The sequence below is a fragment of the Pezoporus flaviventris genome, unplaced genomic scaffold (genome assembly GCF_033815535.1).
Source record: "Pezoporus flaviventris isolate CSIRO_AGI_PZ_B2104156 unplaced genomic scaffold, CSIRO_AGI_Pfla_v1 ptg000005l, whole genome shotgun sequence".
Classification (NCBI taxonomy): Eukaryota; Metazoa; Chordata; class Aves; order Psittaciformes; family Psittacidae; genus Pezoporus; species Pezoporus flaviventris.
In genome coordinates this window covers 21,440,544-21,467,246 of record NW_026892553.1, presented here as the reverse complement: position 1 = coordinate 21,467,246, position 26,703 = coordinate 21,440,544, and the positions used below count along the sequence as shown (strand labels likewise).

The window sequence follows — 26,703 nt, the reverse complement described above, 5'->3', positions numbered from 1 at the left end:
ACAGAAAAAGGAACATAGCCACATGGAAGATCAAACCCAGCAGCAAAGTCCCAAGGCACCTCATGACTGTCTTTGGTTGGACCCAGCCCAAATATCCTGTTATACAAGGAATCCAAAGAGTTGCTGAAGTCAGATCTCTCAAAGCTGTGGCTGTCCAGAACTTCTAAAGTGTGCAAGACACGACCAATAGTGAAACCTAGAAGAGGACAGAGAAGAGAATGCCTACTTGGCAACTGGTACGACACACTCTGGAGCAAAGGTTTCCGTAAGCTCGGGAGGCTGCCTAAGGAAAGCTGTACCAGTCAGGCAGGGATAGCAAGCTTAGTATCCTGACTCTCACAGAAGCTAACAGCTGATGTTAGGGGAAAGCATCTGAACATGGCATGTATACAAAAGTATAGTTCTCTGATCCATATTCCCAGCTTCCAGTAACAGGAACTCTTTTATACCTGGGGAAAAGGACCTGAGCAAGATTTTGCACTGGAAAGAAAACCAGCCATTTGTGTTTCACCCACTGCTGACAGTAAACACCAACAGCAGCACACAGGAAAAACACAAAGAAAACAGTCAGACAGGAAGTTTCTCAGGGTAACACATGAAACACAGGGAAAGAAACTTTAACCTACAGCAAGTTACCTGCTGTGGTTTCTTGGCACTTGTCAAATGACCAGCGAACCTCCACAGCCTGGCCACGCTCCTTTATCTGCTGCTCAATCTCACGCAGCTTTGCCCGAACCTGGAAGCAATGCACTTGTGTAAAGATACAAAAAGATGTTTTACAAGTACTGGGTACAAAATTATCAGAAAACAAAGAGCAAGACAGCAATTCTACTCAAGGTTAGATTCTGCCCATCTTCCAAGGGCATGACCGTCTTGCTTATAGCAGAATGGGAGCAATTAATTCCTTGTGAGCGAGACAGCACATCCAGCTCTGCTTATCACACAACATGAAAAGAAAATCCTGAAAGAGCTAAGATACCGCTATTACCTTGGGCCAACAAGAGCCCCCTTTTTTGAAGGCTGCTCACCTGCTGTGTAAAGGCTGAATTTCCTCCTGGCATGGGCAAGTTGGATGGGGCTATGGGCAGGTGGTCCAATGGGGAGCCAGTCTTTATCCTGCTATCAGTCAGTGAGTAATGCCACACAAGGGCACTTGGGCAACACAAAATTATACTCTGCAGCAGACAGAAAAGTCAGTATGGTTGAAAGGTCAAAACCAATGAAGTTCAAGTACTTTCTACAGAAATAACCACTCCTTTATCCCACACCCAGACACTCATTATCCTGCATAAATATTTACTATTTGGGGGAAGTAGAGGTGAGTGTTTAAGCTCTCAAAGTGTTTGGGCTAAAGACCATATTAGAGTAGAAAAGAAAAAACTACTATTTCTGCTGCATTGAGTTTCTTGCCCTAGGTATGCTTAGGAAGCCAAGACCAGAATTCCACATTATCCAAATGCAGTACACATGGCTGCAGAGCTCCCTGCTGCTCCTAAACAGAACTTATTTTCTATAACTCACACAGCCAATGCACAACCCCAACCCTCATGGTCCAGAAGAAGCATTTACACTAGTGGCTTACAGCCCTCATCAAGAGTAAAGCGTGAGAAGAAACATGAGTCAACAAACCCAAACACTTTATAATGTATTATTTAATAATCACAAGTATGATTATAGTAATGATTCTAATAACAACACTATCACAAATGTATTTTCATTCTTTTGTGACCTTGTACACCCAGACAAACACATAAAACTTCACTGAACAATCCCAAGGAAACACCCCTACAGCTTCTGGCTCACAAGGAACCAGACATTAAAATGGACAACCAAGGTTGTTTTAAACACTCAAATGAAAGAATTCACCATATCTGGAGAACACCTGAGCAGAGGTTAATGATGTACACTGCTAGAAATGCGTGTTTCCAGCCTGACTTTACCCAGCTCCAGCATCCAGCCTCTAGGTCTTATTCTGCCTTAGCCTTATCTACTATCTGCAGATCAGATCTGTAGATTTTCTATCAGAAGAACTCTTCTAAAACATAGCAAAAAAGATCAGACCATCATTAACCAACTTGAAGTTGTTCATCAGGTTGTGTTCAAACCCCAAATCAGCCACATCTTTGAGGTGTATACGCTCATATATTTTTCCTAAAGCTTCCCAAACAAAGTATTTGTGTATTTAAGAAGACATGTTTTATCACACACAAACTAGAAAAAACCCAAACAGCTGAGCTCCTCCCCATCCCTCTGTGAGTTAGGGGGAAGAAGATGGGAAGTGAGCAGGCAGCTGTGTGGTTCTGAGTTACCGGCTAGGCTTAACCCATAACAGGGGCTGTTTGTTTTTAGGAGCTCACAAAATTACAAAACACTCTTTCATTTTTGACATAATTTCTTTCCTGAGATGACAACCTGTTACTGATGTCCTCCAGGTGAAACAACCCTTTCTTTCTCATCCCCTCTTCAGCAAAGCTTTCCCAGCTATCTGGGGCACCTGTGAATAGAGCAAAAGGCTCTACTCCAACCCATTTTTCTCATGCAAGTCAGTCAAGGGCATTGCTATAGCACTTATGATTGGTACAAAAGCTCTGTAACACCTCAGCCAAGACCCACCCTCAGACAATCATGGTTTGATATTTCTGTACTCAGGAAGTTGCTGACTCAGACAATAATGATGTTTCTGCGATGGCACACAACCTAAACTCTCCCTGTTGATGCCAGCATCACCAGCCACTCCTCAAACCTACCTGGAGGATGCAGCTGAGCCCATAAACCACTGGCCGGTGCTGGGGGCACAGCAGCAAGTCACTGAAAGGGCTGGGAGGAGGATTCCCTGCAGCTGGCTGAGGGGTGGGAGTTGAAGGAAGAGCATTTCCTGTCTGGGCAGACAGGATGTGGGGTGGGTGCCCACCAGCACCATCCAGCTGCATAGCAAGCCTGCGGGTGCAGAAGTAGGCCAAACGTCTGGACAGGTATGCAGACTGCACAAACTCTCCAGAGTACTGCAGGAGAAGAGTAAAGCGGGAAAAATCCTTGTTACAAGCAACACAAGAGAAACCCTTGACTGTCCAAAGCAAATACTGTGTGGCACTGCCGTGGAACGACAGTCCGTTTTTACAGAGAACTCATTAAACATCATGTATTGCCCACTGGCTACTAAGCATCAGAAAAGCCTTTTAAATGCTCTATGGGAATGACTTTCATGTATCAAAATGTACCCACACCCAGTTCCAAAGGTCTGCCTATAAAGTGTTGCAACAGGAAAGAAAAAAAGAAACAGTTGTCATGTACTGGTGAACAGCCAGTCCAACTATCACAGCTGCGACAGGCGCAGGGATTACCAAGTCCAGTGCAGAGAAACAGGAGAAAGGAGAAAGAAACAGAATACGGCAGGAGTAAAAGGTCTCCTTCCATAAGCAAGGATCGCTGTGGCTCCCAGCTACCCCTGAAGCCCAGCAACTGTTCAATGGATCCTTTTTCTTCACCCATTTTACATTCCTGGTTCTGACTTCATTTGAAGTATTTTGTGCTCTCTACAGAAATGGATGGTTTCGGAGCTAACCTGGTTAGTGCTGTACAACATTCTACTCTTGCCTTGAAAGTCCACTGTGTTTAATTCTGCTTCCGAGAGGTGACTCTGGGGGTGTAGGGTGGAGGGAGGGGGCCTGCAGCTGTAAAATGTGAGGCAATGTTGGCTTTCTATGTAATTTTTTTAATGGCCAAAATACTCAATTTGCAATTTTCTAAGAAAAAAACAAAAAAAAACCCGAACAAAAACAAACAAACAAAAAAAACCCAACAAAAAACCCACCAAACAAACTGTAGAGCTGTGGAAGCTTTCTTGTAATATCTGAAAGGAATAAATGGTGAGCCCTTTATATTATATTAAAAAGGAAAAAAAACAAACACAGCAAACAGATGCTGCAAAGCCTGGAGCAGCTCTGCTCTGGAGCCAGGCTGAGAGAGCTGGGCTGGGTCAGCCTGGAGAAGAGAAGGCTCCTGAAGGGGAAACCTCAGAGCAGCTCCAGTGCCTAAAGGGGCTGCAGGAAACCTGGAGAGGGGCCTGGGACAAGGGCCTGTAGGGACAGGCCAAGGGGAATGGCTTTAACCTGCCAGAGGGGAGACTGAGATGAGCTCTTAGGCAGAAGCTCTTCCCTGTGAGGGTGCTGAGGCGCTGGCATAGGGTGCCCAGAGAAGCTGTGGCTGCCTCATCCCTGGCAGTGCTCAAGGCCAGGCTGGACACAGGGGCTTGGAGCAAGCTGCTCCAGTGGCAGGTGTCCCTGCCCGTGGCAGGGGTTGGAGCTGGAGGAGCTTTAAAGTCTCTTCCAACACAAACCATTCCAAGATTCTATGATTCTAAGAAGGATGCTCAGAGGGACACACCCCAGTGTTCTCTGTGCAAAACAGCTCATCCTGCCTTAGGTGACAGGAAGGGGAGAGACAACAGTGGAAGTCAGCACCAAGTACGTATTTCTCACCCGCAGCAGCAGGGGCAGGAGCATTTTCAGAAATTCATCTTCTCCTGACCGTATCTTCTCAAAGCATTCAAGGACCCACGTCAGGAATTCATGCCGGTCCAGCATGCCATCCTGCACACAGATATAGGCAGAGCAAAACAAAAGCTGAAGCAACATGACAGAAAGGCAGAGAAACAGCAGCTGCTTGCTTTTTAGCAGTGGAAATCACTCTAGAAGTTTGCACAGTTCTGTACTACCCCTTTTCTACTACTGAGCTCAAAACTACCTCCAGTTCTACAAGTCTATTCATAGAAATAGAATATTCTGCAAAAATAAGTCACTTTGTACCACCTCCCCTAGCCTTCTTGTGCTGCACACACAGGAGCCCCCTTCAGTGCCTCACCTGGAACATAAACATAGCTAGTTTTTCATTGTAGTCCCACTGCTTCAAAGCTTGTTCCACCTCTTGGGGCACTGGCCCAGATGGTGAACCACATCCTTGCGCTGGGAGCTGCCTATAGAACTCTGCGATTTTCTGCAGCTGCTCTGACAGGTACTTGGTGATGATCTGTGTCCATTCTGGAGAGGGGGAAAACAAGTCAGCAATGAGTGTTGTGGTAAACAGAAGCAGGAAAGAACCAGGCTGGTGCACAGGAAGAAACACAAAGTGTTCCTGTCATTTGAAAAGGACAGAAAGACAAAGAAAGAATACTAAGTGACACAATATTAAGCTTGCTTGTGGCCTGGGGGTGGTATGGAAGAAAAGGCATCCAAAGAAATAGGAAACAAGGGGAAAAACTTCCATGTTTAGGGAGCATGGTTACTTTGTACCAGAAAAGTTGGGAAGAAATATTCCTCATCCAAGCTGAGAGAGCTGGGCTGGTTCAGCCCAGGGGGAGACCTTAGAGCAGCTCCAGTGCCTAAACGGGCTCCAGGAAACCTGGAGAGGGGCTTTGGACAAAGGCCTGTAGGGACAGGCCAAGGGGAATGGGTTTAACCTGCCCGAGGGGAGACTGAGATGAGCTCTTAGGCAGAAGCTCTTCCCTGTGAGGGTGTTGAGGCGCTGGCACAGGGTGCCCAGAGAAGCTGTGGCTGCCCCATCCCTGGCAGTGTTCAAGGCCAGGTTGGACACAGGGGCTTGGAGCAAGCTGCTCTAGTGGAAGGGGTCCCTGCCTGTGGCAAAGACACAGGAAGTGGAACCGGATGAGCTTTAAGGTCCCTTCCAACACAAATCAGTCTGGGATTCTATGAAACCAGAAAACAGGGGAGCCCTCCTAGTCCATGTAATCTGGGGGAGGCCAGGATGCAAAAGATGTTAGATATGGGATCCAGTGAGGCTAAATCAACAGGGAGGGAGTAACACACCAGAATTCTGTGGGAAACGTACTTACTCACTTGAGAAGAAGCTAATCAGTCATTGCTCAATTATCATTTACAGTCTTTGTAAGGTAAAAAAAACCCCAACAGATTGTACAGTAGAAAGACACGGCAGAACTTAATGGGGAGAACAAAGAGGTAGGCTTTCAGGAAGTATTTGTGGCTGCTAAGACTTATTGTTCAACAGTGTACTTTCACAGGTGGGCCCTGTTGTTTTAGTTCTTCATGTCAGAGCACTAGGACTTAGCAGCAGGAAACAAGCATATATGGAATCCCAGGCCACCTCTTACTATTCAACACCAGGCTGAGAAGAAAACATCTGTTATGGACAAAACCAACGCTTACCAATGAAGGGATCAATGACATGACGCTTTTTCACCTTGGTTTCTGTGATAGCAGCATAATAGGCACAAGTCATTTTGATGAGCCAAGCTGCTCTCATTACTGGAACAGTGTATTTCGCCAAATAACCAAAGACCTCTTCCTTCTTGCTAAAGATTGGCACCTGTAACAGAATTGAGAAGAACTGCAACCAGGGACAGAGACAGGAACTATTCCAAAGCAACTACACACACCGCTCGTGCTGCAAGCTGTGAAAAAGGTAGTGTTGCTCTGCATCTCAAAACACCGCAAAAATTCACCTCTGGTCAGAAAGTACCAAATCCACATTTCAGTATAAACAGAAACAAAACAAACTGAAAGAAAACAGAAAACACAATTACATTACTGTAAATTCACACCCCGAATCCTGAAAACAGCTTTGAGGGTATCCTCCAGAGGTGATATAAAAAAACTACAAAAGATACAGACTAAGAACTGAGTCAGAAACACACAGTATCTACTCCAAAGACTGAAGACAGAACTCTTCATAGTGGTTATAAAAGTCTTGTAACATCACAAAAAGATTGCGAGAAACAGGGAATTTGAGTATTATAGTAAGAAGGGATTCATAAAGCCAAGAGTCAAAATTCAAGATACAATCTGGGGGAGAATACCAGTGAAATCATCACAATGAAGATCTATAAACCAGGAAGCAGTAATACATCACAAGAAACAGCACAGTTGTGGGGCTCACTTACACACAGTATTATGGAGAGCAAAAGTATGCCCATGTTCACAGAGGAATGAGACAAATTCACAGGGAATGTGTCCATTTGAGAGCTAGCTCCAAGTCTCCCACTACCTGAATTACCAATGCTTCAATCACTTACTTGCTGTGTTTCTTATATTCTTCCCAACCATTCTGATGCCTCAGAGACACACAGACAGACTACTTGGCTACAGAGTCACTGCTTCCATGTCTAAGTCCATGAAAACTGATGGAGCCCATTGCAGAAACCTGGGGAGGGCCTCAAAAGGTTCAAGCTTTCAAAGTGACCTCAGAAAATTGACAGCCAGCATGCACAGACAGACACAAGGGCTAAGTTTACAAAGAGACAGATTCTGTGAAAATCTGATTATTTTCCCCCCAGAGTGACTCAGAACACTGAGGACCAAGCTCCAGCTTCTAAGCTACTTATGCTACTGTTTCACAACTGGAAGTTATGTTTTTACTCAATACATACCCAATTCCTCAGTTCCTTATTTACAGGCCCACCCTGACAATCAGCTCCCACTGCTACCAGGCCTCATACAATGCAGAGTAAGACCCTTCTATCTTCTTTCATATTCCACAGAATTCACTGCTGTCAGGGAACTATCTAGCCCTGGGTGCCAGGGCACAGAAATGCTCTGGCCTGGCTGAGACCAAGCTATTATACACATACACTTCTCAACTTAAAACCAGAAATGTGTCACTGCAACCAAAGCCTGGGAAGTCACTCAGCTGATTATGCCCAGTAATTCTCACTGGCTTTTGAGAACCTGACAAGCCCCCCCACTATGAATAGCCCTAATCCAAACAACAGAGCAGAGGCAACAGTGGCAGCTCTTCTGAAAAACTAGCCAAACCTTTAAATAGATCAGTCGTATCATGCAAGCAAAAAGCTTACACAACCTCCAAACAACAGACAAGGAACCAGTTCCCTGAGTGGGGATGACGAAGCCAGTGCACTACAAAACCTGGATACTCTTCAAGCTGAAAGCTTCAAGAGATGAAGAGAGAAGAAACATCTCCAAATTATAAAAAACTTCTACTATAGAAACATTTCAGAAACAAGCAGAGATTAAACACTCTGCCCTGCCAGGCAGCCTCTCCTGTGACATACCTTCTTAGCGAGATGAGTGAGGGGCTTAGTTCCAGCCAGGTCTGTGAACCAGTTGTTTATGGCACTCTGGGAACGTGCTGTCACCAGCCAAAAGTTATCCTTCTGATTCACCTGGGGTTTCCGTCTTCCTGTGTCAGGCAATGTATTGCACCGCAGCTTTTCTGCGATAATACTGCTAAAATTTGAGCTTATCTGGGGAGGGGAAGGGGGAAAGGAAAAAAAAAGATGAATTACAGGTTCATAGGTCAGAGATCTATTCGCTGTGCTTAAAGATCTCATCATTCCTACCAGCAGTCTCCCCAGTATCTACACAAAAAAAAAAAAAACAAACCCAGCACATAGTTGCCTTTGTTGTATTTGCAGAGAGGAATGTTTCTAGACAACTCATAAATTGACCAAGCAGGGACTCAAGTTGAGGTGAACACAGTTCTCTATAAACACCTGTCAAACCAGACAGAAGGCTTCGTGGACAGATGTCAGCCAAGGAAAACAAATATACTGTGCTTACTGATGCCTTACATCCCAGGTCACCACTAGTCCTCTGGTCAGGGAGGCCAGGAAGTCAACATCTTGATTTCAGAATTACAAATTACAAAAATGGTATTGAAGCCCATGTTTAAATTGCCAGAGGTTTCAAGAAATCTTACTTCTCTTCTACCATGGCCATAATGTAACCAAACCAGTAAGTTTCTTATTTCCAGTATCCTAGCCTTCTGCTTTAATTATGGAATATAAGAACTATATAAGAATAAAGGAACTCTGGATGCTGGTTTAACATAGACCAAGACAAGAACCTACTCTCTCAAAGGTGGGACACGGTTCCAAGAGAATGCAGAACTTTGACTCTACAGGGAGAGAGAGTTAGGGAAGGGTCTCCTGGGCCTGGACACCAGGAAGGAACGAGCCCCAGCACTATCCAGGACCCAGCAGCCTACCCGCACAGGCACCAGGCGCTGCCGAGCCCCCACCGCCCGCCCGGTGCTTACCTTCGCCGGGTTGAAGTTGACATTTTTGGCACTGCCGTGCTCGTCCCCGGAGACCGCCGGCTGGTTGTTGAAGCCTTGTTTGACGTTCAGCGCAGTCAGCTCGTCCTGCGAGGGAAGCGCCGTCAGCAGGGCCCGCCGAGGCCGCGCCGCACCCCACGGCCACGGCGGCTCGGCCAGCGTGGGGCCGAAGCGAGGCGAGGGCCCGGCGGATCCCGGCCTCCCCCAGGCTCCCGGGGGCAGGCAGCGCCCCTGCCGAGCGCTGGGACACGGGAACCCCGGCTTCCCTGGGCCAGGCCCGGGTCGCTCTCGCCCAACCACCAGCCGCGAGGCTCCTCACCCAGCCCCAGCCCTGCCGCGGGCTGCAGGCATGACCCCCGGCCCCGGGACCCCCGCACCTCCTTCTGCTTGGGGTCCTGTGGGTACACGTCGGGCGGGCCGAGGCGCGGGCGCTTCAGCGGGCGGTGCTCGTAGCTGAGGACGCCGAAGGCCGCCATTCCGCGCCGGCGCGGCCACAACAAGGGCCGCGGGGGCCGCCCGCGCCTGCGCCCTGTGCCGGGGAGACCCGAGCGCTGCCGGAGAAGCCCGAGTGCCGCGACGCTGTCACAAGCGCTCCGAGAGGAGCCGGAACGGCCCGAAGCTGCGCCGAGGAAAGACGAAAAGTCCCAGGCGCCGCAGGGCAGGGCCCGACCCTGCGCCGAGCGGAGGCGGAAAGTGCCGAAGAATCACGGAGCCGCCCGAGGGGCGCTGCGCCGGCGGAGCACCGGGCTGAGGTCACGTGGTAGCACCCTGCTGCCGCCGACCCCAAAGCCTGGGACATCCCGTAGGCCCGGACACCCCCCATAGCCCCGGACACCCCCCATAGCCGCGGACACTCCCCATAACCGCGGACACCCCACACCACGACCGACGCCCCCGAGCACACCCCCGTGGCTGTGCTGGTGACCATTCCCCCGTCCCTGCCCATCACTGGCACTAGCACTACGACCGCCCCCTGTAACTGTCCCCTTCTCCTGCAGCTGCTTCTGCGAGTGCCTTGGTGCTTGCCCCGGCACCGCCGCAGTGACTGCCAGCGCTGCCCAACCCAGGATGCCCACGGGCGGGCTGTGGGTCACGACCTCCACGCTGACTCTGCTCGTGGGGGACAGAGCTCGTGGGATGAGCCGTGGGGACACGGCAGCGTGAGCCCGCGGTGCGCAGAGGGGTGAGCTGTGCGGCCTGGGCAGGAAGGGTGGCGAGGCCCCAGTGTGGTGGGCGCTCGGGCCCTGTTGGAGTGAGCCGTGTTTCCCACAAGAGTCACCCGTGGGGCGGTGCCATGGGGCAGGAAGCGGCAGCCCTGCGTGGTGGGCTGTGCGCAGAGGCTGCTCGCACCCATCCTGCGGCTCACCCCGCCATGGCAGTGCTCAGCGCCTTCCTTGGCTCTGTTCTCCTCTTCGGGCTGGGCCCCTACCTCGCTGCTGCCCGCAGCCCCCCAGGTAAGGGGGCACATGGGCCCCGCCGCAGGGCTGGAGGCTGTGGTTACCACATGGGTGGTGGGGCTGGGGGATGTTGGTCCCTGGTGACCCTGAGGATGGGGTGTGGGGCTGTGTGGGCCAGCGAGCCCCTGGGAATAGCTGGGAATCCTGTGACTGCCCCACTGCATCCTGGGACCCCCAGCACCTTAAGGGCCCCTTGAGGGCCATCTCCATGTCAGGAGAGCCACGCTGTGCTTGGGTGTCCTGTTGGGAGTCCTTGCTCCTTCCCCAGTGCTAGAGCATGGCTGCCGGCTGCCTCCTGGGCCTACGGCTCTGTTGGTGCTGGGCCTCTCAGTGCTACAGGAGGGACACTGGCCATGGGGGTCCTCTGTGGCAGGCCGGGACGAGGGGCAGCAGCAGGACATTGATGTGCAGGTCCTATCAGCCCCATGCATCAGACAGGGAGGGCATCAGACGGTGGATCTGTGCAGCCGCCCTTTTCATCCTGGTCTTGTCAGTGGGGCCATGCTCAGGAAGGAGACAGGGGCTGGGGACAGTGGCTCCTCTTTCCGCCAGCACCCTCACCCCAGCCATTGTTTCCTAAGGAAAAATCCACTTCTTGGCATGTGTCAGTAAAACACCAGCTTCCCATGGAGCCGCAGCCCCTCCATATCCCTGCATCTCCTGGCCTTCCAGGAAGGTGCCCTCCATCTCCATCTGCAGAAACAGCCAGAGAGCAAAGCCTGTTTGCTCCATCGTGTTGACATTACAACCCAGAAAGCCCAGCTCTGGCTTTCTCTTGCCCCCTCGGTGCTGGCTGGTGGGTTGGACCTCACAGAAGGGACCACGTGTCCCATTGCCTGAGTTCTGGGGGGAAAATACCACCTTCGGGGAGCCCCCAGGACAGCTCGCAGCCACCAGCAGCTGCTGTGATGCTTGCAAGGGCTCTGTGAGGTGCCCCAGTCCATTACAGTTGCTCATTCCGCAGCGAGCTGTGCCATTACTGCCAGACCAGCACCGCGCCGGGGGCCCCGCAGCCCCCAGCCAGCCCAGGATGTGGCTTCTGGTTGTGTGTCAGGCCCAGGGCTGGCACAGCGTGGTGGAAGAAGGGGGCAGAGGAGACGATGTGGGTGCCTGGGGCGGCTGCTCAGCCTCTGGCACTCAGCAGTGCTTCCTATGGAGGCTGAACCACCAGGGTCTGTGGTGGAGGGGCTGCAGTGGGGAGCACACCCCATTCACCAGACACGAGGACACGTGGGCACCTGCAAGCACCCAAAAGGGTAACAGCGAGAAGAATTTAGCCAAGATGGAGACATCAGGCACAAATCCTGGAAAATGCCCAGTTTTCTCATGGAGCAATCAAAACGGGTTGTCAGGGAGGGATTTCCATCCTGTCCCACAGTGCCCAGGGCTGTGAACAGCAGATGAAGGGAGTGGATGAAGACATCGGGGTGAAACACCACATCCAAGCAGAGGAGCCAACAACAAGGATGTGGCAGGGAGAGCTGCTTGGCCAGCACTCCTCTGGAGCAGGATGCAGGGCATTGCCAGCACAGCCTGTGTGATAGGGATGGTGGGGGCCCGGCACTGTGGGCTGGGAAGAGCTGGGCTGGCTTGGCTCATGTGGAGGAAAGCCAAGGGGATGTGCAGGGCCTCCTGCCCCATGCCGTGTCTGCCCATTGCACCCCTGGCACTGCTGCCCACCGCCACGGTGCCTAGCAGTGCCTGTCCCTTGCAGGGGTGGAGTGTGTCCTCTTCAACGAGGAGTACATGACCTGCACGTGGGGGAGCAGAGAGACGCTCACAGCCAACTACTCCCTCTACTACTGGTAGGTGTCACTGCCCCTCGGCCAGCCCCACAGCAGGGTGTCCAGCAGTGGGTCCCCACATAGGGGTCTCCTGCCAGCGTTGCTGGTCCCAGCAACAGCCTGCTCCTCGTCTCCAAGCCCAGAGTGGGGGATGCTCTGTCCACAGAGCAAGGGGGGTGGAATGTGCTGGCGAGAGGGGTGCTGGGGAAGGCTGGGGCATGCAAGGTCCTGGGGAGCTCTGTTAACCTGTTGTGGCACAGGTACAAGAAAGCATCCCCTGTGGTGGAGTGCAAGCACTACCTGCAGGACCATGGCACCAGCGTTGGCTGCCGCTTCAGTCAGAACGAGATAATCCAGTTCCAGCCTTTCCATGTTCTCCTCAACGCCACTCTCGGCAGCAGGACCCTGAAGATACTCAGCAAGAGCATGGAGCTGCAGGACCTGGGTATGGAGTGGTGGGGGGCACACACTCTCCTCTGTGGGGCTGCTGCAGGGGCCAGGAGCTGGGTTGTGGGTCCCCAGGGCTGCCCCATTATGTCCCAGTTGGTGTTTGGGCCACTGGGGCATGGGGAACGGCACTCACTGGGCATCAGCTGTACCCTGCAGTGAAACCAGAGGCACCCGTCAACCTGACCATCCACAATGTGAGCAACAACCAGCTGCAGCTGACCTGGAGCTCCCCATATCCCAAAGCCCAGTGCCTGGAGCACGCTGTTAAGTACAAGAGCAACAAGGACACCAGCTGGATGGTGAGAGCCCCCGGGATGCAACCACTGTGCCTGGGGACCAGCCATGCACCACAGCAGTGCTGGCCCGCACTACACAGCCCACATCTCCCTGCAGGAGCACCGGGTGAATGGAGACATGTTCTCCTTTCCCAGCATGGACCATGAGAAGTACTACACCTTCTATGTGCGCAGCAAGATCAACAGCTACTGTGGCAGCACCCAGCTTTGGAGCGAATGGAGCGTCCCTGTGGTCTGGGGCAGCAACTCCACCAGCAAGGGTAGGTCCTGAGTGCTGCAGTGGGACAGGGTGGGCTGAGGGATGGTTGGGATTGGCAGAAAGGGCCACCATTGTGCCCACCCCACTGCCATGGTGGTGCACCTGCACGGGCCCATGTCACCATGGCTCTTTCCAGGCACAGCAGAGGAGCAACTACACTGGTTCTGGATCCACACAGTCTTAGTCCCCATTGCCTCCTGCCTGATCTTGCTCGTCCTTGTCATCCTGCTGGTGCGCATGGAAAGGTGAGGGGGGGGGGGGGAGGCTGATGGGAGGCAGCATCGCTGGGGCTCTTCTCCGACACGACACGTCTGTCCTGCGCAGGGTGTGGGTCATCCTCATGCCCCGGATCCCCAACCCCAGCAAGAACTTTGATGAGCTCTTCATCACCCACAATGGCAACTTCCAGGTAAGACATCTGCAGGCAGCCCTGCCCTGCAGGCTGGGGCCAGGCTGGGTGGGGGCTCTTCTCACCCACTCTGTTCCCTGCAGGAATGGGCTGGAGTCTCCAAAGACATCGTGGAGAGCTTCAAGCCCAACTATAGCGAGAACATCTGCTATGTGAGCGAGCTGCCCCCCAACAACAGCTACGAGCCCCTTTGGGAGGGCAGCAACCAACCCCCGTCTGCAGTGCCTGGGGCCCCAGCCCCCCCTCCTGAGCACAACCCCTACAAGAACAGCTACATGGGGGTGTGACGTGCTGCTGCACGCTGCACCCTGCACCCTGCAGTCTGAACCCTGCTGCTCCGCAGCCCTTGCTACCTGCTCGCACCTAAAGCCTGGGACCCCCAGCCCTGCTCCCTGCCACAGCCCCAGTGACCCCGCAGCTGCAGGGTGTGGGGTGAGCACCAGCAGCACCGCACGGCGCAGGGTGCGTCCTGCATGGTGCTCAGTGTGCGGTGCACAGCACCATGCGTGTGCTATTTCAGAGAGTCATAAAGTCAACCAGCTTGGAAAAGCCCTTTCAGCTCCTCCAGTCCAACCCTTACTCCAGCACTGCCAAGGCCACCCCTAACCCATGGCACTGAGGCCTTGTCTCCACGGGGTGTGAACACTCGCAGGGACGGTGACTGCAGCCCTGCCCTGGGCAGCCTGTTCCAATGCCTGAGCACCCTCTGGGGAAGGAATTGTTCCTCAGCTCCATCTAAACCTGCCCTAGTGCAGCTTGAGGCCGTTTCCTCTTGTCCCATCCCTTGTTCCTTGGGAGCAGAGCCCAGCCCCTCCTGGCTCCATCCTCCTGTCAGTTCCTCTATGGGGCGCACTGGGTGGTCTGTGGGGTGCAGCGCCCACAGACATGGGGACACAGGGACGAGGGTCTGTAGGGATGGGGGGACATAGGAGTGGGGTCACACCGGGACTCAGGGATATGAGGGAATGGGGGGCATGAGAGTAAGGGGAGGCGGGAACGGGGAGGACACGGGAACGGGGGGGACACGGGAACGGGGGACATGGGTAGGGGGGATGCAAGTACGGGGGATGCGGGTAGGGGGGTACCCGGGTACGGGGGATGCGGGTAGGGGGGTACCCGGGTACGGGGGATGCACGGACTCACTTCCTCCCTCGGTGCCGTAGCGCCCCCCAGCGGCGAGCAACTGCGGGCGCGGGTGGGCGTGTCCTCCGCGCTTGACGGACAGGTAACTTTCCGTCCCTGCCCACGTGGTTCGCCGGCTCCCGCCCCCTCGCCGCCGATTGGTGGGCTGGTGTCGGAGGCCCCGCCTCCTCTCGGCGGTGATTGGCGGAGGCGCGGCAGCTGGTACGCCCCCCGCGGCTGGGGCTACCGCGGAGCCCGGTCAGTGCTACCGGCGGTCGGGACCGGTGCCGGTCACCGGCGCGGCGCGGGCTCACCATGATCGTGTGTCCACAGAGCGTGGAGCACCCCCGAGGAAGCCGGTGCCAGCGGCTGCCGGGGCAGGTAGGACCCGCCCCGCCGCCACCGGAGCCCGTACCGGAGCACCAGGCTGGGCTCTGCTCGCCGCCACCGGCCTGGCCCGGCCGCAGCACTAGCAGGCCAGGGCATTCCCGTCCCCCAGCGGTGCTGCGCGGGGTCGGCGGGGTCGCGCTCTCTCAATGCGGTGGCCGGCGGCCCGGTGCCGGTACCGGTGCGGCAGCGCCGTCCCCGTCCCCTTTGTGCGGGATGCGGGAGGCGCCGTGCCTCCATCACTGCCAATCAAACTTGTTTTTCTCTCTCCGCCTGCACTGCTCGTGCCGCGCACCGGGGGCGCTGCCGCCGCCGCCGCTCGCACAATGGGGCCCCAGTTACGGGCCGCCAGCCCGGCCGTAGGGAACCCCACCGCCGGCACTAGCAGTTTTCCCGTCCCCTCGAGAACCGGGGCGGGGGGCGGGCGAGGGGTGCCCGCTGCGGCCGCGTCCTCAGCGAGCATCACCGGCGGAGCCGCCGGTACCAGCGGAGTCGCGGTGTCGCCTCGTGCGGGAACGGAGCCCCGGGAGAGGCGGGCGGGGGACAGGCGGAGGCCCCCGGCCCCTCTCCCGCGGCTTCCGGCGCTGCCCGTGCTCGCACCGGGAGCAGGGCCTCCTGCCCGGTCCGCAAGCACTGTGCCGCCCACCGGTTGTCTGCCCGGCATCGCCGGGCCCGGGGGTGCTTGGGGGGTTCACGGGTATTGGGCACGGGAAGGACCCGAGGGGGGGTGAGGGAAGCGCCCCCCGCTCAGCGTTCAGGGACAAGGAGGAGGAGCGTTACAGCTGGAGAGGCTGAAGAAGGTGGCCGCGGGGCAGTGGAAGAGGCAGTGCCTGGGGACCCTGGGCTGAGCCGTTGCCGTAGGGAGCAGGCAGGAGAGCCCAGCCGAGGTGGAGGCTGCCCTGCATCTTCCTTCATCCTCCCCTTCTAAGCCACGTCTGCCTGGTCCCTTATTCCCATCATCACCTGGACAGAGCAAGGAGACCTGGAGCTATGGGCTGGTGGCATGGCTCCTTGCTGGAGATTGTGTTCTCCTGGGGGAGCAGAAGGGCCCCTTGCCCTCCACCTCTGCCCACCAGAAGACCAGTGGCTGTAGTCCATAGGTGTCCTCAGGGACATTTCACCTCATGTCCATGATGTTCCACCAATGTCCTGAGCGATTCCCTGAGCAGGGGGACTTTCGTAGGTCTCCTGGTTTGCACCTCCTCCTGTGGGACAGAGAAGCCGGTGTTCTTCACCCCTCACCATTCTAATTTGAGATTTGGGTGCTCTTTTGGACCCATTTGGCCAGAGGGAGCAAAGAGAAAACTCCAAATGGCGTCAAGTAAATCTTTTGATCCTGAGCAATGGTGTGTTCCTCAGAATTGCAGGATGGTAGAAAACAGATGGAGTTTGTTCCTGCGACTGCTCCATGCTCTGCAGGGCAGGGACAGCCTGAGGTCACAGTGGAGCAGGCACTGGTCTCCAGCAGTGCTCCTGGTTTGCTGCTGCAATGCTGTGGTTGCCTTCGGGTGGGTGGAAGGAAGATGACAGCAGTGTCAGTGGGGCTGGTTGCTCCCAGGAGAGATTTGGGGTTGAGCCTGGGAGGGGAGGAGCAGCCGCTGCACCCGAGGGTGCTGCCCAGGCTCAGGAGCGGTGGTTTCTGTGTCACGGGGTTTGTGGCTGGGCTGCAGGAGCTGCCCGGCTGCACATCCCTGCTCTCTGCTCCGGCCACCTTCTCTGTGGTGCTTGGGGCCATGGATGGATGCCCCTTGCCACATTCCCACCTGTGTTTTCACTGGTGGTTGGGTCTCGTGTGCTGCAGGACCTACATGGGGAGTGCAGTGCATGGGGACACCTCTGAGCCCCCCAGTGTGCTCCTGACCATATGGTGGGTGTCAAGACATCGCTTCCCCCTTGGTTTTCCAGGGCAGGGGACCGAGAGCTTGGTGTTGGTGGGAAGGGTGATGGGATGCTCCATCCTAGGAGGCCTTGCCTTTGCCTCAGCCTGCAAGAAAACATCAGTGTCCCGGCAGTGCCCTCTCCCTGGCACAGACCACCCTGTGTTTCTTGCAGCCTGCTGCTAGCAGTGACTGTGCCCAGCAGTGCCCAGCTCCCCCGGCCCTCTGACCTCATGGTGTCCCTCTGGGAGTACCAAGCCAGGAAAGGGAATCCCAGCCCCTCGCAGAGCCTGGGCCAGGCTGGGGCCCGCTGCTGCCATGGGGAGGGCTCAGCAGAGTGTTCCCCGCAGGTAGTGAAGATGTCCAGCAGCGATCCCGAGCGGCCCCAGCTCCTTTTCATGAAGGTGTTGGCGAGCTGGGGGCGGCTGGAGGCAGTGACCCAGCAGATGGGCTACCACCCGCAGTACCTTGACAGCTTCCTCAAGATGCAGCACTACCTGATGCACATGGATGGGCCGCTGCCCTTTGACTGCCGGCATTACATCGCCATCATGGTGAGCACTGCCAGGACTGCCCAGGGACACGGGGGACACCCTGCTCCCCTTTGCCAGGGAGCCTGTGCTCAGGCTGCTCTGCAGAGGCCGCAGTCAGGGAGTGCCAGGGCTGGGGGAGGTAGGTGCAGGGTCGCAGGGTGCTGGTCCTGCTGTGCGGCCTTGGTGACGTGCTGCTCCTGCAGGCAGCTGCCCGGCACCAGTGTCGGTACCTGGTGAACCTGCACGTGCTGCAGTTCCTGCGCGCAGGGGGAGATCCCCAGTGGCTGCGTGGCCTCGACTTCATTCCCCCAAAACTCCGCAACCTCAACGAGATCAACAAGATCCTGGCGCACCGGCCATGGCTCATCACCAAGGAGCATATCGAGGTATTGGCAGAGGGGCTGTCAGACAGGGACAGGGCAGTGGTGGGGACAGCAGCATCCCGTGGGGGGGCTGGCACCCTGCCTGTGTCCCATGGCTGGTCTGTCCGTGTCCTGCAGAAGCTGCTGAAGATCAGCGAGTGGAGCTGGTCGCTGGCAGAGCTGGTGCATGCTGTTGTCCTCCTGGCCCACTGCCACGCACTCGCCAGTTTCGTGTTTGGCTGTGGCTGCGAGCAGGATGAGGGGCCGGGGGGCCGGGCCGTGCTGAAGCCTTTGTCCCCTGGGAACCAGTGCTTCTGTGAAGCCACCACCGGCAACAGCTGCAGCCAGGAGCTGCTGCGCATCAACCGCAAGCGGGTAAGCCCTTGAGGTGGGTGCGTGGGGGCCAGGGCTGTGGCTGGGTCTGCTGCCCTCACCACAAGCCTGTGTCTGCACAGTCCCTGGACTCCTGCATGGAGCTGGATTCCCTCCGGGAACGCATGCAGCGGATCCATGTGGAGACAGAGGGTAGGGAGGAGAGCAGGCTGCTGCAGCAGGACCGAGAGGAAGGTGAGAGGCACGAATGGAGGTGGGTGTGCAGGATGGGAGCTCGGCGGGGAGGAGCAGCAGGGCTGAGCATCGGGCTGCCCCATTCACGGGGCTCTCCCCTCTCGCAGATGTCGATGGGGCAGTCACCAGCGCTGCCAACCTCGCGTGCTACATGCAGGACCCCGACTTTGGGTACCAGGACTTTGCCCGGCGTGATGAGGATCAGACACAAGTATTCAGAGTCCAGGTGAGGTTCCTGCTCTTCCCGCCTCTCGCGTCCTCCCTGCGGCCGCAGGGTGCCTGTCCAGCACACATCTGGCAGAGCTGCTTTGGTACCGTGTCTGTGCAGGGAAGCTCAGCTCTGAGAGGGGACTGGCCCCGTGAGCCCTGGGGAGAGGGAGGGGACCAGGGACTGCTGTCCCCCAGGACTACTGATTCCGTGGCATTTCTCCAGGTTCAAAACCTGCCTGATGAGGGAAGTTGTGGTTTGTGGCAAACCATGCCCAGAGTAAACTTACTGAGTTCTGCTGCATCCTGAGGGCTCCAGCCCCTCGTTCCTGGAAACACACCCTATTTGCAGTTGTAAAAGGCTTTCACTGTGCTCAACAGGATTACTCCTGGGAAGACCATGGCTTCTCACTGGTCAACCGCCTCTACTCGGACATCGGGCATCTCCTGGATGAGAAGTTTCGTATGGTGGACGGTCTGCAAAGCAGCACCATGGCCAAGCGGCAAGGCTGCGAACCCTCAGTCTTCAAGCGAGGCATCTGGAACTATATCCACTGCATGTTTGGCATTAGGTAGGGAAACCAGCCTCGTGGTCACGGGCAGGAACCGAGCTCAGCCAGGAGGGAGGAGGGTCGGACACTTGGCTTGTCTTGCAGATGGGCTTGGGAAAGCAGCAGAGGGGAATTGCTTCCCTGGATGAGCAGGCAGGGGAGAGATGCTCGGTTTTGGCCAGGGCGCCTCAGGGTTGGGACTTCAGTGCCTGGTGGCCGCTGCCGTGTGCCCCTGCCCCGGCAGAGCACAGGTGAGGTGCTGCAGAGCGACGTGGTGCCGGCTGCGAGTCGCCCCTGTGCTCCCTGCAGGTACGATGACTACGACTATGCAGAAGTGAATCAGCTCCTGGAGCGAGTGCTCAAAGTTTACATTAAAACTGTAACCTGCTACCCAGAGAAGACAAACTCAGAAATGTTTGACAGGTTCTGGAGGCAGTTCAAGCACAGTGAGAAGGTGGGACGGTCCTTCCGGGCCCAGTGGGCAGTGGCTGCAAGCGGAGGTGCTCGGGGGTGTGTGGGAAGCGTTTGGTACACCAAACCAGGCGGGTGGAGGGGGGATGGAAACTGTGAGGAGTTGGGGTTAGCGTGGCACAGGGCTGCCCGCAGTGCCCCGAGCACAGCGGCGCTGCGGGGGCTCCAGGGCCATGGTCCCACCAGGGAGAGCCTCCGGCAGCTCTTGGCGCAGTGTCGGGTGCTGGGCACTGTGCGGTACCCGGAGGCAGCCACAGCCTGCGGGGCCAGGAGGAGCCCAGGGGGAAGTGGTGGGAAGCGCGGTGGCATTTTGTCCTGTGCCAAAAGCCTCCCTACCGCCCACGGGTGCTTGCCTGCCCCATTGCCTGCCCCACTGCACTGCTTGCCCCTTGCCTGCCCCGCTGTGCTGTCTGCACCCTGCCTGCCCCTTGCCTGCCCCGCTGCGCTGTCTGCACCCTGCCTGCCCCATTGCCTGCCCCACTGTCTGCCTCCTGCCTGCCCCGCTGCAGTGACCTCAACTGCTTTTGCTTGTCCCACAGGTCCACGTGAACTTGCTCATCCTGGAAGCCCGGATGCAGGCAGAGCTGCTGTATGCGTTGCAGGCCATCACCCAGTACATGGTCTCCTAGGCTGTGGGGAGCTGCGCTGCGGCAGGGCCGGGCAGCGTCCTCTCTCTGGACTCGTGCTGGGACGGACGGCGAGGGATTGCTCAATTTAGTTTACTTGACTGTCTTGTTCCCTTTTCCCCCTTGCGGGGCTCACTGAGTGGCCCCGTTACGTGCAATTACCAAACTGTGAGGCAAGTCCGTGCTGCTGCGATGTTGGTGCGATCCTGGAGACTTGACCCCGGCCGAGGAGGACCACCAAAGGCACGGGGCAGGGGGAGGCGGGAGGGGACCGGGGCTGCGGCGGGAGCAGGAGCTCCTCGCCTGGGAGCCGCAGGAGCTGTGGCTGAGGGCAGAGCTGCCCCCCCCGGCGCGGGGCAGCCGTGTCCTGAGCTGCGGGGGCAGCAGCGGGGCGGCAGGGGCTGTGCTGGTGGCCTGGCCCGTGCTGCCCGCGGGGTCTGGGCGCCAGAGCCCCCGGGGAAGGAGAGCTCCCGGCTGGGAGGCTCCCGCTGGCACTGGCGCTCCCGTGCTTCGCCTTCGCTGCTGGGGCCGAGGTCTCTGCCGGTGCTCAGGTGTTGGAGATCGCTGCAGGAGGCTTTGGGCAGCTCCTGGGGGAAGCTTGCCCCGAAGCCCCCCCTCTGCCCACCATCAGCAGAGGGGCCAGAGGAACGAGGGAGTCCTCTGCGTTAACGTGACGTGTGGGTGCTTAGCACCGCGTGACAGCGAAGCCCAAAGCCTGCTCGCTGCTTAACCTCGAAGTGCAGGAGCACGGTGGGAGCATCTCCTTGACCCTGGGCTGGGGGGGCACCATCCCATGTGAATGGAGACTGCCCCAGCCTCTGCCCATGGGCACAAGTGTGCACCCCCCCACCCACTGCTCCCCACTTGTGCCACAGCCCCATGGTGAGAGGGTTGGCGGGTCCAGCATGGAGGGCAGCCACAGCGGGGGGCAAGGCCATGGGGGAGCCTGAGCCCCGCGCTCGTTGCTGCACTCAACGTGTTTACTATGTAAAAGTAGGGGGAGAAAACCTTGTGTATGGAAGCTACAGAAAATAAGCCTATTTTTGCTATAAATACATTATGTTTGACATGGCTGCGTGCTTCATTTCTGCCAGATGCTGGGGAGGGCTCCTGCTCGTGGTTCGGGGCCGCAGCGGCACGGCTCTGCCCCTGCAAAGCGGCGCTGTCCCCCACAGGGCTGGGGGACATGCACAGGAGCCAGCTCCCCAGAGGGGTGGGCCCTTCAGAAGGGAGCAGTGCACCCCCAGCCAGCTCTGCTGGCAGCAGCTGCATGGTGCTGGCTGGGGGCAAGGGCTGCCCAGCCCCAAGACATCATAAAATCATAGAACCACACCTGGTTTGGGTTGAGAGGGACCTTAAAGCTCCTCCAGCTCCAACCCCTGCCACGGGCAGGGACCCCTTCCACTAGAGCGGCTTGCTCCAAGCCCCTGTGTCCAACCTGGCCTTGAACACTGCCAGGGATAGCTGCAAAGCAGGTTCCCATTGGCCCCCCATCTATGCATACAGAGTTGGCTGTGCAGGAGCCAGGGCAGCTCCAACTCACAGAACAAGCACCAGCTGCAGCAGCAAGACTAAGGGCTCCACGGGCTGTGACCCTGACCAGGACCAGGACCTTGCTGCTGGGAAGGCCAGGAGAGAGCACCAGTCCCCATGCCCAACACAAACTTGTCCTCTGGGGACCTCAGAGCAGCAGAAAGCAGATGAAGCAAGCACCTACTCCAGAGTCACCAAAGTTACCATCACGTCCCAAGCAGGTCGTGTAGCAGATGAGTTGAGTGGGGGGGATTCTGTCACTGGAGAAGCATTGACCAGACATTACAGGACAGTTTGACACCCACACCAGTAACTGCAGGTCAGCTTTTGGAATCCAGCTTCATTGCTTTGACTCTGCCCTGCTGCCCCCTTCACCTGCTCAGACAAAGCTGTTCCTCTATTGTGCTGGGACCAGGAAGAGGACAGCTGCCACGTTCCTCTGCGGGGACCTGCAGGATGCCCAGCTCACCTGCATGGGAGCCAGGACACCATCTCCCCACTGCCCAGCAGTGCCTTCCCCATGTGCCCACGTGGCTCCACCACGCTCCTACCTAGAGAGCTCCTCCACCACAAAAGCCATGTGAAACAGTGCAGCAGCCTCTCCCAGCGTGCTCTAACACAGGGTCCCATCACTGGTGGCACAGGAGAAGTTTTCATTGACCAGCAAGCACCAGTGGAAAGCAGGTCACTGAGCTGAGCAGTGAAGCTGGTGCACTGTGTTCAGGTACTGCAGCTCTACAGGCACCTCCTCCATAGGGCAAAATGCTTGTGGTGACAACTGGAGGGAGCTGAGAGGTCTCCAAGAAAGGCTGACCTACTGCAAATCAGGTCCACTGAACCCACATAGCTGCTGGGACTACCCTGAGCCAACAAACCCTGGTCCCAGCCTGGCATCTGTTCCATGCTCTGCTCTCCCTGGCAATGCTGAAATACCCAGTACCAATTGGCATAAAAAGCATTAAATGGGGAAATGCACGAACCCTGCCCTGTTGAGTTTTGAATGCATCCTCTCTGACCTGATCTGCAAAATCCACCCCAGCATTTTGCTTCTCCAACAGCACCCACATTACACTTGTGCAGGAAGCACTAAGAAGTGCCCAGGGAGCAGATACAGGACAGACAGCTTCCCTAAGGAGCTCCCATTTTTAGCGGTTGACTCTGTAAACACCCTGACTTTGCTCCATGTCTAACTAGGTCAGTGCAATCCTTCACCCGTTTCTCTCTGAACTTCTTACCTGCCTCCACTCCAAAGCCACACAATCGAAGCTCTGAATTGGTCTCATCTTCTGCAGGGTCTGTCCTGAGCTGTGGGGCACTGAGCAACCCCAGGGCAGAGGGGCTCCATGTCCTGCAGCTCCATCCCCGCTGTGAGCACAGACCTGCTTGCATCATAGAAATGGTTTGGGTTGGAAATGACCATAAAGCTCACCCAGTTCCAACCCCTGCCACAGGCAGGGACACCTTCCACTAGAGCAGCTTGCTCCAAGGCCCTGTGTCCAACCTGACCTTGAACACTGCCAGGGATGGGGCAGCCACAGCTTCTCTGGGCACCCTGTGCCAGCGCCTCAGCACCCTCACAGTTCAAATGATGGGTTTTGATTCAAGGGCTCCACCACGTTCCTCAAAAGCTGCTTCACTGGCTCAGCCTGTATCTGCATCCCTACCTGCTTCCTGTCAAGGGAGGAGGCCTTAAGGCACTTAGCTGAAGCCTGCTCCTACCCAGAGAGGCCTCTTACCCACTTGCACACCCACGAGCAGTCCCAGGCAATAACCAGCACCTGGCTTCCACTCTGACATTCATGTCCCCTTTGATGGGCAGCTCCAAGCCATTATCTTCTCATATCAGAAGTGCTCCTCGGTGCTTCCTTTTGCTGATGGAGGACTTGGGGCCTGCAAGCAAAGATAAAAGCTCACTCACGTGCTCATCTGTCCTAATGAAGTGTCGGCATCTGCTCGTGCATGAGGTGGCGGAAAAGAAGAGAGTACCAGCAAATCCATTTCTCTATCCCTAAAGATAACTTGGCAGAATTGCTGACACTCAAACACATTTGAATGGGCCTATATAAAATGAAGTCATCTCCTGCACGCAGAGGTCTGCAAGGGCAAGGAGGACTCTAGACTAGTCCCGCAGAAACTAGAACTCCCCAGGGTCAGTTTTAGGGCTTGGCATCCCCACGGGTCCCCCCAGACTGCCAGCAAGTTGTAACCATGGTTTTGCACTGCAGAGAACACCAGAGCCTTTGTGGGCTGCCCCACTGCAACCCCTCCACCTCTGGCAGCTCAGGGGCGTTTCACGGGGGCTGCCCCAGCAAGAAGCAGAGGGTAGAAGCCAAGGGCAAGGAGCAAGTAACTGGACCATGCCAGAGAAGCAGAACAAACTGCAGGAGACACAGCGAGGATTACAGGTTTTTATTTGTCAAACATTCTCCCCTAGTCTAGCCCGTTCTACAGCCTTGCCAGCAGGGAGGCACCAGGGCCCGCGGCGGGGCAGGGCTCCGCTGCTCCCGGGAGCAAACACAACCAGACTTTTCTATGGAAAAACCAGAACAGTGAGGAGTGGGTGCGGGGGGATGCTGGAAATGACCGCGAGCGGCGCTGCCCTGTGCGCAGCCACGTCTGTGCCAGCAGCGCAGGAACCCTCCTGGGATCACAGCCGGTGAAGTCCGCTGTGCTGCAAGCATCATTTCACAGAACCAGCCCACCGCCCGATGAACAGAGCTCCTTTCAGGAGCAGTGACCTATCTCTGTGTAACCAACCCTCTCAAAGACACCTTGGGGAGCACCACAGCACCAGCTGCAAACATCCCTTTCTACCACACACTGTAACATTGCCTTAGCCAGAGGACACCAATGCAACACCATCAGCTCTTTGACCTTTAGTTCCTGCTGCCTCTCCTCCCTGCTCTACACCACAATCCTGGATGCAGGTTTGATTCCACCCAGAGATGGTTTTCCATCACCCACAGACACACCGGCTGCAGGGAGAGACATAAAAGCTACTGAAGAGAGGGGATCCCCTTCTTGAGGGGCGAGCAACTACAGCCATGGATTGCCACGTGCCACAGAGCTTTCACATGGACAGATCTTCCTGGCTTCAGGAGTCACCTCTTGCTGGCTTTTCCCCACCTTAATTAGTACACGCTTTCCTTGCAACTGAGGCAAACCCTAAGCAAGCTACCCCTGTGCATGTTCTTGCCCCAGAGCAGATTGATTTCCTGTGGGTTTTTTTTGCTAATGGGTCCAAACTTGAGTATTATTGGGGTGACATCCAGGCCATCACTTCCAAGGCACTTCTACCTGTGGCATCAGACACAGGTTTCTCTTTCTTGGAGCACCGCTAGCCCTGAAGCATTGGAGTGTGGCTATAAATAAGCAACTAAGTGAGAGAATTAAGAAATTATTGTCTACGTGAGAGCTTTGTAGGCATTTCCTTTGGAAAAGCTGATTAGTGCTACTTGCTTCTGGTATGAAACTAGCTTATGAATGCACTTGGGCTCTGAAACGCTTCATTCCTTCCGCTTACGAGGATGGTCTGTCAGCTGGTTTTACTCAGCACAGAGTAGGGGATGACATGGGTTTAGACATACCAACAAAGAAAATTAAGGGCTCCAAGAAGCTTTCAATATTCCAAGCTCTGAGAAGAAGCTGGGAGTAGAGCAAAATGCACTTGTTATAAAGAAGGCTCAAGCAGTTTGATAAATCAGGTGTAACTCAAGGCAACGAGTCTGCCTCATACTAGGCTTCACAGGCCTAGTTACCCAAATCCTTTGCAGCCCAGAGCTGCACGGTGGCTTCACACTATGGAAGATGGCATTTGATCCTCTAGAGATGAAGAAACTTGTCACTCAAGCTTAGTGAGGACAAGGAAAACCCACACAGCACAACATAAGTCCCCTGCACACTCCCCTCAGGCACTTACCCAGGAGCATCACTCCCCATGTCACTGTCCCCTTCCCTCCCCAACCAGCTCACAGATGCTCTCAAAATCCCAGCCCAACCCTTCACTAGAGCAAACACCAGCCCACAGGCATGGGGTCTGTAGGATGCAGATCCACCAAGACACGCTCCTGAATCCAGCTGCAGTCAGCAGCAAACACTTTTGGCAAGAATGCAAAAAAGTGGAGAAGTATTGAGCCAGGTTCAGCCTTTCAGCAAGCAGCAGTTTAGGAAATGTAAAGTCTCCTGTGCCCTACAAGGAAATATCCCAGCCTAGAAAAGCTCAAGGTTTATGAGAGGGAAGCGATTTCAGAAGGGGCTGGAGAAGTCCTGAATTCTCTGCACCCTGCCCTCCGTGCTCATGATCCAAGCTATCCTGCTACACAGAGAAATGAGAAGCCAAGTTGCCTGCTTTGGCCTGCAACATTGTATTAATGATTTACTGAGCACTCCTGGAGCACCACCAGTCTCTGAACACCATCCCCAGACTTCCTCAACCCCTGCTGGCTTCTGTTGTGTTGAGGAGATAGAGAGCATCTGCGCAGACTGCTGCAAGACAGGCATCGCTGTCAGCACACTGGCACAGCAGCACTCCAGCCTGGTGCTCCTGTCTCCAACACTGTCCCCAGGAGTCCAGCCTGGGAATATGGGGACCCCCCCCTCAGTGAATAGGTGCTATTGTCCTTCCTATTGGTTTGGACTCCATTTTAATGGGAAATGAGCTAGAGATTCAGGTAACATGACCACACATACCAGTGTCTTGTCCTTTGATACGTGGCTGCGAAGCACCACCAGTCAACTTGCTCTGGAGATCATGGGGTTTATTCTCCC

The 26,703-nt window shown here is 55.8% G+C and overlaps 3 protein-coding genes across 3 annotated transcripts in view; 2 read left to right on the top strand and 1 right to left on the bottom strand.

Moving 5' to 3' along the window:
* MED12 (mediator complex subunit 12) overlaps positions 1-9,788 on the bottom strand; it is a 36,391-nt gene extending 26,603 nt beyond the window's left edge. Inside the window, exons 1-10 of the mRNA XM_061446320.1 lie at positions 9,423-9,788; positions 9,028-9,132; positions 8,042-8,233; positions 6,180-6,339; positions 4,861-5,036; positions 4,479-4,589; positions 2,748-3,002; positions 1,029-1,175; positions 637-736; positions 60-196 (exon numbers count right to left, since the gene is read on the bottom strand). Coding sequence (XP_061302304.1) covers positions 60-196; positions 637-736; positions 1,029-1,175; positions 2,748-3,002; positions 4,479-4,589; positions 4,861-5,036; positions 6,180-6,339; positions 8,042-8,233; positions 9,028-9,132; positions 9,423-9,521 — 1,482 coding nt within the window. The 5' untranslated portion in view covers positions 9,522-9,788. The remainder of the gene's footprint in view (positions 1-59; positions 197-636; positions 737-1,028; positions 1,176-2,747; positions 3,003-4,478; positions 4,590-4,860; positions 5,037-6,179; positions 6,340-8,041; positions 8,234-9,027; positions 9,133-9,422) is intronic.
* A 565-nt stretch (positions 9,789-10,353) lies between these two features.
* Positions 10,354-14,249, top strand: IL2RG (interleukin 2 receptor subunit gamma). The gene is made up of 8 exons (XM_061446319.1): positions 10,354-10,499; positions 12,217-12,307; positions 12,547-12,731; positions 12,893-13,035; positions 13,130-13,292; positions 13,428-13,536; positions 13,616-13,700; positions 13,784-14,249. The coding sequence occupies exons 1-8, from the start codon at positions 10,418-10,420 to the stop codon at positions 13,985-13,987; spliced, it is 1,062 nt and encodes a 353-aa protein (XP_061302303.1). The 5' UTR covers positions 10,354-10,417; the 3' UTR covers positions 13,988-14,249.
* Positions 14,250-15,064: 815 nt separating this feature from the next.
* On the top strand, positions 15,065-20,593 carry LOC133265610 (sestrin-3-like). The gene is made up of 9 exons (XM_061446318.1): positions 15,065-15,203; positions 17,437-17,640; positions 17,823-18,005; positions 18,120-18,356; positions 18,437-18,548; positions 18,656-18,774; positions 19,137-19,327; positions 19,616-19,760; positions 20,317-20,593. Exons 1-9 carry the CDS (start codon positions 15,138-15,140, stop codon positions 20,404-20,406), a joined length of 1,347 nt encoding a protein of 448 aa, XP_061302302.1. The 5' UTR covers positions 15,065-15,137; the 3' UTR covers positions 20,407-20,593.
* Positions 20,594-26,703: the final 6,110 nt, after the last annotated feature.

Coding starts and splice junctions, on each gene's coding strand:
- IL2RG (XM_061446319.1), top strand. CDS start 10,418: ATGGCAGTGCTCAGCGCCTTCCTTGGCTCTGTTCTCCTCTTCGGGCTG. Junction 12,732..12,892: donor CATGGAGCTGCAGGACCTGG/GTATGGAGTGGT, acceptor TGTACCCTGCAG/TGAAACCAGAGGCACCCGTC. Junction 13,537..13,615: donor CTGCTGGTGCGCATGGAAAG/GTGAGGGGGGGG, acceptor TGTCCTGCGCAG/GGTGTGGGTCATCCTCATGC.
- LOC133265610 (XM_061446318.1), top strand. CDS start 15,138: ATGATCGTGTGTCCACAGAGCGTGGAGCACCCCCGAGGAAGCCGGTGC. Junction 15,204..17,436: donor GCCAGCGGCTGCCGGGGCAG/GTAGGACCCGCC, acceptor TGTTCCCCGCAG/GTAGTGAAGATGTCCAGCAG. Junction 18,775..19,136: donor CACAAGTATTCAGAGTCCAG/GTGAGGTTCCTG, acceptor TGTGCTCAACAG/GATTACTCCTGGGAAGACCA.